Source organism: Sipha flava, unplaced genomic scaffold, assembly GCF_003268045.1.
Source record: "Sipha flava isolate LNK unplaced genomic scaffold, YSA_version1 111_pilon_pilon, whole genome shotgun sequence".
Classification (NCBI taxonomy): domain Eukaryota; kingdom Metazoa; phylum Arthropoda; class Insecta; order Hemiptera; family Aphididae; genus Sipha; species Sipha flava.
Genome location: NW_020271729.1, coordinates 239,195 through 252,303, shown reverse-complemented (window position 1 = coordinate 252,303; position 13,109 = coordinate 239,195). Strand labels below are relative to the sequence as shown.

The following is a 13,109-nucleotide window of genomic DNA, read 5'->3' as shown; positions in this document are numbered from 1 at the left end:
ATCAAATACTTAGGTAGACTAGCAGCAACACATTTTGTTCCGTTTTCCAAAGTCTGATAAAAGCACGTGGTTAGAAGAGCCAGAAGGGCTGACATGCATTTATGTAAATAATTTCTTAACTATCGAAAAATATATTATTATTTTCATTGCTTTGCTATGTATAATTTACAGTTTTGCCTGACACACAAAACGATTCAAAAATATTAATTAGTTCATCGAAAAATATGCAATACTAAAAACTAAAGAGTAGGTAATATTAAAAAATTGCTATGCATTTTTATGTTTCTTTAGTTAGTAAAAAATTTGCACGTGTTATGTATTGGGATCTAAACTACTTCATATTATGGTCGGTGACATTCTGAAATAAAAGACGATGACATTTGTAAATTTATGTGGTTTTTTTCTAAAACCAACTAAAGTTTAGGTTAGTTCTAAGGAAATCAAAAACTTCGGTTTCTTTCCTTAGAGACTTTTAACAATGGGAAAAAGGCTAAAGCAGTAGAGAATGACTTTCATTAGGTTTTTCCTCTTTTAGAAAATGTCAAAGTTCTAGATTTAGAAAGAAGATTAAATAAAAGGCAAGTATACCGTACTAATTCAACGATATCAAAAGAGAAGAACCAGAAGATTATTTTAGAATTAATATTTGCATTTTAATTCAATGATTCATAATTCAATTAGGGATCAGATTCTTAGAGCATCTTGGTATTTTTAAACGATATATCCTAATACATAATTTAATTGTTATCTGTTTTATAACATTTTATACTAATATGTATAATTTTATCGAATAAAATCTATATTATTAAGTTTCTCATTGTTTATTCGACCATAGTGAAATTGTGATGAAACAGATTTTAAGTATCTCGTTTCATTTAACATATCTTCTAATAATATATCTACCATTCCTCATTAATTTAAAATATAGAAGTTAAAACTTGTTCTTTTGAATAAAAAAACGATCAAATAGAATTTGAATTACTTCAAAAACAATATTTTAAAATTTAAAAAAAGGCGAAAATGTATTTATAGAATGCCACAAAAATGTGGCTACCAATTTGTTTTTATACACACACACGCACACGCACTAAGAAAACTTAGATAATTAGATGTTTATTTATACTATAAATAAAACATATATTGATAGATTTGTATAATTTTTAATGTAAACAACTCCCTTCCCACATTGAAAATATTTATATGCGCTACTGATAAAAATACGAGTATGGATACGTTAATTTAAATAACTATGAGTTGTTACTTTGTTAGTAACGTTGGAGCAAATACTATAATTAACATTCCTATATAAGAAAAATAAATTAAATTGTGTTTTCTTATTTTTATTATGTAGATATTTCTCATCCATTCCTGCGAAGATAGTTGAATTAAGTATATATGACAAATATGTGTTAAAAAATCACGTTTAATAGTTTTCATCTTTGCAGTGACTGATGATCTATATTTTGTTCTGAAATCATATTTTTTTTTGAGCAGTCGATACTGTACTATTAATTATTGTTATCAAATAAAATATGGGCATACAAAGTACAATTTATTTTATAAATAATGTTGGTTAAGTAATTTTAAGAAGAAAATTACATGGTTGAAAAACAAGAACACTAATTTGGGAGAATAAAAACAAATTTCTTATACTCAATATGCTCGAGAACCTTTCGCATTATTAAAAGTACTTAAATATTTCTTGGTTATTCAAAAAGTAAAAAAGTTTTTTTAATAAGTAATATACATCATGTTACCTATTTTATACAGTCACATAATAATAATAATAATAATAATAATATTATTTTGAATATTGTTATACAATCATTATAGTATGTACATAAAATACGAAAACAAACAAGAACTCAATAAAAAATCGACGCTATTCACGTTATATTTGATCCGCAGACGAAATAATCCATTTCACTTTGTTTTGAAAATAAATTAGAATAATTAATCCGTGTTCTGAGCGCACGTACTCGTCGAGAACGACGAATTAATAATGAAAAATAAATTTTGAAATAAAATAAATATGTTTCCTTTGGTAAAGTTATCGTGGTAACAACGTACCCGGTGGGACGGACACCTTTTCCAATGCACGTGTGTACCTTTCGTGATGACGACGAAAGAATTTTCTAAATATAATATAATGTAGAATACCTCAAATAATATAATATATATATATATATATAAAGAGAGGTAGGTACATCAATCGTCTGCGCATGTTTTTTTTTTCTCAACAGAACATGCCTTCAGGTAAAAGTGTACGGGCGGCGGTGGTATCAACAGGTGAACCGGTACCTCGTACCCGAGGGGACTGCTATCTTCGTGAATACCTGCCGTCACCGGAGTGGTGGGAGACTCGTCTGTAACCTGCACAACAGGTCACTTACGACCGCTCCGTCAGTCTACGGGGCACCATCCGCAGTCGCGTCACGTACCGAGTTATCGCGTGTTCTTGCCGCCCGCGTCCGTTGCAGTTTACGCAGTCTCTACATTTCACCGGCCGGTCTGTTCGCGGATATCGTTTTATTCTGGGTGCTGATTTTCTCGTCCCCGGTGAGTTGCGCGCGTATATCCGGTGCTGCGCGACAGTCGAGTGCACGGCACGACAACAACATGTTGATCCACGCGAATTCGTGATTCGCCACGCGGTCGGTCCAAAGTATTATTCTCGGTCCGGGGGGAGCTTCGTACGAACATTATCGCGGTTGCGATATACCGTCGGCCGTTTTGTACTACACACCGCCGCCGTAGCGATCTCCACGACTACCCCTTATCAACTCGCGTGATGTGCACGCGGTCACCGGTGCAAGCACAGTTTTCGTACAGCTAAATACGTACGTCGACGCGAAATATCTACCGGGTGTCCGAACCGAAACCTGACGTCGTCGCGAGTTTACGTACCGCGTCGACCATGAGTATGATGATGACGAGACCGTCCGACTCGACGCCCATCTGTCGGTGCCGGGTGCTGTACCTGGGCTCCGCGGTGCCGCACATCACCAAGGACGGGCTGCAGGGCATACAGGAACCGCTGAAGGAGCTATACCCGGAGCAGGGGGCGCTGGGCGCGCGAGGCATCGACTCGTGGCTGAGCGTGTGGAGCAACGGTCTGCTGCTGGAGAACGTGGACGAGAACCACAAGAAGATCACCAGGTTCTTCCCGATTGAGTCACTGCACTACTGCGCGGCCGTCAGGTTCGTGCTGGTGCCCGAGAAGTCGAGCAGCTCGTCGCAGCCGAGGTTCCTGCCGCTGGACTCGCCGTTCGCCCGGTCCCCGAACCCCAACCATCCGCCACTGTTCGCGGCCATATTGCGCCGGACGTCCGGCATCAAAGTGCTGGAGTGCCACACGTTCATATGCAAACGCGAGATGGCCGCCAACGCGTTGGTCCGTTGCTGTTTCCACGCGTACGCTGACTCGTCGTACGCCAAACAGTCGGACGGCGGCGGCGGCGGCGGCGGCGGAGGTACGGCGGCCAACAGCATATACGGTACGGTCCGCACGAACAGGTCGATGGGAAACAACACTATCGAAAAGGTGGAGGGATGGAGACGCATGACCAACGGCGCGGCGGCCGCGGCCGGTAGCACTATGACTCTGAACAGCGCTCATTCCAACGGCATCACCATGCTGGAGGCTTCGACCAATTCGATCGACGATCTGTCCGAGGAGTGCAATGGCGACGAGAACCACAAGGTGTGGGTGGGCAGCACTAAAGACGTGTCCGAGAAGGAAGATCTATACGGCGGGAACACGATGCGCAGCTCGCGGTCCAGCAGGCCGCGTCAGCTGGTCGGCGGTGCACCGCCTCCGCCACCGCCACCACCGCCGCCGCCCGTCAGGGACGACAAACAGTCCAAGAAGAACAAGGAGAGACCGCGCCGAAAGCGCACGCCGACCGGCGGAAGTCGCGAGGACCTGTACGCGCCGTCTCTGAACGGGTCGTTGATGAGACCCATGAACGGCGGTCGAAGTTCCGTGTCGTTGAACGGTACCATAGTGAGCCGAGGACCGCCGAGGGGGTTCTTGCAACAGCCGCCGCCGCCGCCGCCGCCCAATCACATCTACTCGAACGGCGGCACTATGATCAGGCCTGTGAACGGGTACCATCCGCACCCGCTTCCGCACCACCTTCATCACCATCACCCCGGCATGATGCAACCGCCGCCGCCGCCGCCCATCATGATGGTACCGACCACGTTGCCGCATCCCAAGAAAATGCACAAGATGAAACCGGGCATGATGCCGGTGCCGAGACCCGGCATGATACCGGCTAATTTTATGCCTGTACCGATGTACGTGCACACGGGCAAGAAGTCCAAACACGGCATACCGATGCCGATACCGATGGCCATGGAAGAACCGATTTACATGCCGTCCGCCCGGCCGCTTAGCCCTGTCGCGTCGTATCAACCGGAGCACTTCCCGCACGAAGCGTACCTGATGCAGCAATACGCCAACAACAACAACAACGTGCCGATGGGCAAGAGCAAGAAAAGCAAAAAGGACAAGAAATACAAGGACTCGGTCAACGGCGGGGGAATGGTTCCGATGATGCCGCCGCCGATGGCCGTCAACGGTGGTGGCGGAGGGATGATGATACAGCAGCAGCAGCCTCCGCCGCAGTTGGCGGTGAACGGGCACAGGGTCAACGGGAACGGAATGATGTCGGGACACGACGAGACGGATGACACGGAGGACTCGGTGTACAGCACCGGGATATACCGGAGAAAGGGCCACCTGAACGAACGCGCGTTCTCGTACTCGATTCGGCAGGAGCACCGGTCCCGGTCGTATGGGTCGCTGGCAAATTTGAAGTTCGCTGCGCCGCCCATCGTGCCCAACGGCATCGACGGGGCTCCGAATAAGGTAGACATCAAGAAGGAACGGGAGATCATGCAGATGATGCAGGACCTGGAGTTATCCGGCGACGAGCTGGATCGAGCTGACCAGGTGATGCACCAGAAACAAATGCACCATCACCAGAGGCCCGTGAAAACAAAAAGATAAACACGCCGTTGCAGGTAAATAACGATTTTTTTTATTTGTTACTCAGCATTTATTCTCCGGGCTCTCGATAGCGTACACAGTATTATTATATTGGTATTAGATAGCGGTGGGGTGTTGTGGATGTTTTTTTTATGCAATATAATTTGTCTATTCTCGAGCTACGTGATGAATCTCCGACAACGAATTTTCATTATCATTGTCCGTCGTTCCTCGTTCCCGCAGTACTCATACCCGCTCTGTACTAATCTGTGTATTAATGATTTTGTATTGTCTTCTTTTTTTTCAAAACAAACCTCGATTGTAATGATGTACACATGCATGTTATACACACATATAGTGTATGTCTACATCGAATAATCTCGTTGTTATGTATGTCCCCTAGCTATTGGACAATAATTTTATCGCATGCTAATTAATGTGCATGACTATGTCTAACTATAATGACAAGTATATCGTAATAGTCCATTAAAAAAATTCGCGAAAATGTTATTTAATCATTTTCAACTATTTTAAATATCGAAGAAAGTTGAGTAAAGACGAATTATAGTGATTAGGTATTAGGAACTTAAATAATCGTATTAAAAAACTTATGGTATTTTATAATTTTTCTTTAAACTTTATTTGAAACATTCTGAGGTGTATCTTAACCAACAATTAATGTTAAATACTGAAACTCATGAAACATTACCTAAATGTATCGATATCTACGTAGATATAGATACGTTGTAGTAAAATATGTAATAAAAAATATACATAAATGGTAATATTGATCGATTTATTATCATTTAGTAAAATATTGAATTTTATCAAATGTAATAGCACAGGTTATTAGTTTTATTATTAATTTTATCTGTAAAAAAATGTATGTTTTTTGATAAAATTATTATGGATTAAGTCAATTATCTGTTTCGCACCATATGTGCAATGTCCTCATAATGTTAAAAGGACTTATGTTAAAATATTTATTCGTTATTTCTATTAAAAATGGTGCAATAGCGATTATTAAAATATTCATGTAAAATATCATGAGTGGTTACATTTTAATAATTTGATTATTTTTATGATTTATAAATTTAATTTCTATTCAATGTTGAAAATTCCAAATATTAATAATTGCGACTAATATTATGTTCACACTAGGTCAAATATTTGTTTAATTAATATATTATATAACAGTTTTGAAAGAGTTCTAATTCTTAAAGTAGATAATATCATCTATTTCATTGTTAAATTAAAATGTTTATTAATAATAGGTATTTAAAGTATACTTTTAATAAATACCCATACTTTACAATTTACATTATTACTTTTTAGTTATTAGTGTTATTAAAATACGTGCAATACTATATAATTGATAAAATATTTCTAAACCTTACAGACGGTAATTGGGCGAAAATTAAGTGTGAACAGTAACTGTAGTAGGTTTTCTATATAAAGTGGTATTTTGAAACTATTAGAAAAAATAATATCATATTTTAACAAATTGTGTAATATTTGGTTAAAATTCCACTGCTGGTATACACTGTAATACGAATCATAACAATTACGCATTAGGATAATATCGGGCATTTCGATTGATGCATATCACCTTGCATATCAAGGCGAAGACAGTTAATATATATATATATGGTATACATTGTAAAATTTTTTTTATAATACACAAACTAAATATATAAATAAATTAAAAAACGTTTAATAAATAAATATTTAAACTAAGTTATCTTCATTGCATACAATTTACATAAAAGGTACCTATACTTATTTCGTGGTTATTATTTTAGAGTAGGTAAGTACATTTTTTTTTTTTTTAATTCACGGATTGAAATGGAACCACAAACTGTTGGTGTTTTTAATCAACTAAGAAATAAATAAATAAACGGTATTATTTGTTAGTCGTTTTTTCGTATACTTCCATGTCGAAACAAACGAGAATAGAAGCTTCTCAGAGTGCGTATAATAAATTTGATGGTGTCATGAGTTTTAAAGTGGTCGCTCCGGAATGTACACGGCATTCCAGACAGCCACATAGGCGTGGCAGCTGATAGGCGGATCTGGTGGGATACATAATACAACGCAAGGTAATGAGATAGGTCTTGGTACAAATCCAATATTTTTCCTTCGGATGTCCACCATATTATATTCTTTGGAACGATTCTTTGAACCTTAAGCAGAAGTATTCATGATTTGATAATCTTTACGTATCTGATCTGTTCACACGCATGAATTGTTTACTTAGGACATGCCAGGTAAATAATATCCAATCCATTGAAAAAAGTACAGCTTTGGCTATGTGGTACTGATTCCGCACGGGTTTTTAGCTACCTAACTATGTACGATTCTTCTTGTTTTATCTCATCCATAGCCAATGCAAACTAAAGCTAAGATAATTTAGAACAAAAAATTTATGCTTGGATTTCTAAATAACTATTAAAATTCCTTAACTGAAATGAAAGTATACAATTTTAAATCACATCTGGACCAGGTTTACCTAAAATTTTAAGTTCTTTCAATATTAAAATTATTTGATTACCAATTATTGTTGTTGAAATCAAATGTAAAAAAATACACCATTTAATATATGATATACCTACAGTAATTAACTACAAAAATGTATAGATGAAACTAATCTTTCATATTACATGGATTACTATACTAGAGGTATTATAGTAAATAATAATCGCAATAACATTTACTAATAATTGTATGTATAATTGTATCTACGTTTCATTCATAGAACTATTTAAATAAAGTTTAAATTTTTTTTAAAAATAATTTATAAAACTAATTATCAAAACGAAAAAGTATTTATAAGCTCATCGCCTAAGGATGTGCAACAAGCATGTTATCGTATTGCGGTTGTTGGCCAATCATGATGTATTGTTATCTTCAATTATTAAGCGAACAGTAATAATTAACAGCCGTACGAATATCGATATGTATGTCAGAGCAAAAACAGTATTAATAATCGCCGTCTAACGTGAATATTGATGACCATTAAACGAGTAAAGATAACTATTGCAGATGACCCCAAAACCAGGAACCTGTCGAGAGGAACCCTCGGGGGGGCTAAGTTCCAACTTTCCTATATGTCCTCTTGTGCCACTTTCATGTTTAGCCGCGTTGCCGTTTCCTTTCCATTACGTGTGTGCATAATTTATGTACGATGGACATAATTTTATTATTGAACTCACAATCCATATGTGGTGTGCACGAGTTAACCGAAGTTAAACGTTCACATAAAATTAATCAGTTATCGTTTAACATCTGTTTACATCTGGTTAAAAATGTGTCAGTGGACCTTCAGCATAATATGACTTTTTGTTCGCATTCGGATGATTCATCTGTCATGCACACGTCAACGACACGCGCAGATAAAATAACGATATTTTGCGTGAAAGCGCACACAGGCATTTAGCCATAGACGGTTTTTTTTATTCTGAATTCCGAAATAGGCTTATAGTACAGGGGGAAAAAAAATACCAATAGTTTATAATCATCGACCATAACGACAATTAGTTACGAAACACGGCGGATTCGTTTTATTTTAAGTTCTAGGCGATTTTCGTCATAAAAACAATTTTCTGTTGAAGTTTGCAATAATCAGTCAGTAATTTGTTTCACTAAAGACAATTTCGCAATAATGAAAAAAACTCACAATGCATTTACACAACACAAAAGTAAAAAAAAAAAAAAGTGTCCAAAATGACAAACCATCGACTAATGTCGACTTACGTTGACTTATATTTTAATACAATAAAAAATATATTAAATCCAGACAGAACATTAATATACAATTGAGTTGGTATGGAAATCGCGTTGTTCAAAGATGTTCGAGCTTCAAATCGTGTCATTGTAATCGGCTTTTGATTACAATAGCGATTGCCGAACAACAAATGGCTATAGATACAATATATGTCTGATACTGCGGTAACGGTACGTTGTTACGTGCGTGCCATAGTTGGAGATTTTCTTCGGCGAAGGTACAGGTACATATATAGACACGGACACGTCTGGTTCGAGTTAAGGCGATTTAGAGTCGTTTAAATATGAATTTTTCTCAATGAAAATACGGTAACAGTTATTGCAAACACTATCCGATTGTAAGGGGCGGATAATGTACTACGCACATGACGTCCAAAGAAAATATGTAACACATAATATGTTTATATTACATACCTAAACGCATAGCGCACTTATACCGACTATACGTTACGTTTTAAGACCAATAAATTGAATTGCAGTAGTAATTTATTGATATTACATCGGACGTAATGCACACGTAGCAATAATATCAATAATATATTGTTCGGAAACGATAATAATAATTTAATACGATTTAACATATAATCGTACAATAGAATACAGTGACTATTCGCGCGCGCAGAGTACACAATGACCGACGAAGTGCCACAATGGTCAAGAACTATTGCAAATAGTACGACAATCGGGTTGTATCGAAAACTATCAATGAATGACGACTATACAAAATCATCACGTACTGTCGCTACAATCCCTGCAGGAAATTAACATAGAAACATAGTCAACCGTTATCCTTTACTCGTAAGCGTTAATCAAAAAAAAAGTGTAGGCATTTGGATTTTTAGCATCTCATAATACATCTTCATAATACTGTATCATAATATCCTGTTTAAGACAGTTAATTTAGTTTGAAACACATTTTAAGTACTATAATAATATTTCGAACGTCGTCTACCATCCATTTTAAAGGATCACACACGTATTATACCTACATCGGCTACATTGTCCATACGTTTCGACACGTCACATATTATGATTGTAGACAACCATAATTTTTCAACCAAAAGTATAACGGTGGCACAAGTTCTTATTTTCAGTAGAATACTATATTGTAACGAAAATATACGCTCTCGTTCCCCGGTACACTGCAGTAGACCAGTGTGTACTGCAAAATATTTTGTTGCGAGTGCAATAACGGAGACGCAGTCGGCGGTCTCGTTATCGGAGAGTTATTGATACATAGGGACACAATCCCTTCCTCTCTCTCTCTCTCTCTATTTTCTATTCGCGCTGCGGTAACGGGGCTAATTTATGCGCGAACATAACGTTTTTTGTGCCGTTTAACGAGTGCGCAGCGAACAATGCTTGATTCGCTTCGGTACAAAAAGTTGCGGCGGATTGCGGGCGTCCGATACGTTTATACTTATTGCTTATACATGTATACAGTCTCGTGCTATTAATGCATTGTTCCGGGGTACGGACGAGTCTTACGATGATTACTCGAACTAACCTGAAATCGTCGTCGCTGAATAATGTGCACTGCGGAATTGGATGATATTTGCTAACATTCGGGTTGACTTTTCTTTTACTCGGGGTCCGTGTCGATTATCTTTGCGATTTTAATACACGGGGGATACGTGCACAACATTATGGTACCTACCGCATATTTTGAAGTAAAAACCACGATGTAGTGCGCAACAGAAACCTACGCGCATAGATATTTTGGTAAACTACTTTTTTGTTGTTGCCGCCGCGGTTGCAGTTCTTCCGGCGAACTATTTACGGCCGACATGTCCGCCGTCGGATATCACGTATCGTGAACGTGTGTGGAGAAGTGGGAGACGATCTCGATTATAAGGATTTTTTTTTGAAAAATATCGCCAATCAAGGTTATCCTAGGTTGGGTACCACAGACGCGTATTTAAGGAAAAACATGGTCAAAACCGAAAGAAATAAAAATAACTGAATAAGATAACTATTGACGGTAATTTAAAGATTACATATCAGAGTACAAAGTTCAGTTAGATAAACAATCTTAGTGATGACAAATCGAATAGTAGATACCCAATCTATTTGTTCACCACAACTCACAAGTGAATACTATAAATAGTGTTTTATAGTTTTGCCTTAATATAATTTTGTTTTACACTTCATATTTAAGTAGTTTATTACATTAAAAACAAACGTTATTTGTTAGTTATAAAAGATGGAATCTATCCCTGGAGGTAATTATATTTATCGTACTAATTTTAGCAATAAAATATAAGTTACTAAATATCATATAAAGTGTATAGTTATATATATTTTACATTCCGGATCAAGCGAGATCAACTTAAAATTGTAACAGATTTTAATAGTCATACTTATAACAAATATATTAAAGCAAAAAATATTTGCTAATATCTGCGATATTAGTCAAAATTAATTAAATCATATTAAAAACCTGTAAATATACAAAAAAAAATATTTATAATTTTATTAAATATTTTTATATAAATTACTTATTTTATTTTTACTGCACGTAAACCTATATTTTATAGTTATTAGGATCATATTAAATCATAAATAAATTATTCTTTTAAAACTTATAATATTTAAAAATTAATTTTTTATATAGGATCTCGATGTAATGATATTGTTCTTAGTAGAAGAGACTTGTATACAATTTTAAAAGAAGGTTCAACAAAATCGAAACATCCACATGGAAATTATGAACACTTAACAAAATATATACTAGAAATTACTAAATATCCAAATGAATTACCGAAGGATATAAAAAAGGTTTTATCTTATTTTATTTCCCAGTTTAATACCAAATGGTCTGCATCATCTCGAAACGTAGATTATTTTTTAAAAAAAAATTTTGGTTGGTTGGAAACTAAAATAAGTTTTCCTATGTACAAAGCTTCTTCATTTTCTTCAAATGATATGAAAGTTAAGGGTGGAAGACCAAAAGTGTATTTCTCTAAGAGTAGTGAACGTACAAAACGTAGAAAAACTCAATTATTAAGGTCCGAGGTAGGTTCTTTAGAATTATCTTATGCGGCTCAGATGAGTCTCCGTGCAAGTGGCCAGTTAGATGCTGCTAATGTGATAAAAGATGTGACATTAACAACACCTAAACGAGCAGAAAAATATAGAAAGGCTTATAAAGAAACGTCAAAATCAGTTATGCCACAGAAGTAATTACTATTGAAACCAAGAACAAAGAAAATCAAATAAAATCATTGATTCCTTCTTCTTTTATTTTTAATGATCGTGAAGTGGTAGTAAATTATCAATTATTATTTACAATGGTCGACGGAAAAGTATGCAATGCAGTGTGTGATAATAAATCCACGTTAAAATGTTACATTTGTGGTGCAACATCTAAGGATTTTAATGACATTAATAATATAACTCGTATAAGAATCGACGAATCGAACATAAAGTTAAATTTTGGGCTATCTATATTACATGCCTGGATACGATTTTTTTGAATGTTTGCTTCATTTAGCTTACAAATTAAATGTAAAAAAATGGCGAGTATTAGATAGCAAAAGTAAGGAAGTTATTAAAACTAATAAAATTAGAATTCAACAAGAATTTAAATCACAATTAGGACTAATAGTAGATAAACCAAAACCTGGGTTCGGTTCCTCAAATGATGGAAATACGGCACGCAGTTTTTTTGAAAATTCTTTCATATCATCTTCTATAACTGGAATAGATGAAGGTATAATAAAACAATTTCAAGTTGTACTTTTAGTCATATCAAGTGGTTATAATATAAATGTGGATAAATTCAAAATTTTTACTCTTGATACGGCAAAAAACTTTGTCAATAAATATCCATGGTATCCAATGTCTACAGCTGTACATAAAATTTTAATTCATAGTTCAGAAGTTATATCGTCTTGTATCTTGCCTATTGGTCAATTGTCCGAGGAAGCGCAAGAGGCACGTAATAAGAATTTTAGAAAATATCGTGAGGACTTTTCACGTAAAATGTCAAGAAAAGTTACAATGGAAGACGTTTTCAATCGTCTTCTTGTATCATCAGATCCATATATATCTAGTATGAGAAACCTGCCAAAAAAAGAACTGAAAACTTATTCTAAAGAAGTTTTAGACTTGTTACAACCTCCTGATTATAATTTAGACACCGAAAAAAATATTAACGATTCCAGTTCAGATTCTGAATATAATTCCAGTACAGATAGTAGCGACTAGCGAATGGAAGTTTATTTTTTAAAAAATGTTTATTTATTTTTTATTTTTTGTATGTTGTATTTCTTATTTTAAAGATAATGTACAAAATCATAAGTTTATTTATAACTTGCTCTAAAAATAA

The 13,109-nt window shown here is 36.1% G+C and overlaps 2 protein-coding genes across 2 annotated transcripts; both read left to right on the top strand.

The window, feature by feature from the left end:
* Window positions 1–2,386: 2,386 nt before the first annotated feature.
* On the top strand, window positions 2,387–5,058 carry LOC112689220. The gene has a single exon (XM_025562812.1). The coding sequence runs from the start codon at window positions 2,918–2,920 to the stop codon at window positions 5,015–5,017; it is 2,100 nt and encodes a 699-aa protein (XP_025418597.1). The 5' UTR covers window positions 2,387–2,917; the 3' UTR covers window positions 5,018–5,058.
* A 2,724-nt stretch (window positions 5,059–7,782) lies between these two features.
* On the top strand, window positions 7,783–12,246 carry LOC112689385. The gene is made up of 2 exons (XM_025563080.1): window positions 7,783–11,001; window positions 11,394–12,246. The coding sequence occupies exons 1-2, from the start codon at window positions 10,983–10,985 to the stop codon at window positions 11,960–11,962; spliced, it is 588 nt and encodes a 195-aa protein (XP_025418865.1). The 5' UTR covers window positions 7,783–10,982; the 3' UTR covers window positions 11,963–12,246.
* Window positions 12,247–13,109: the final 863 nt, after the last annotated feature.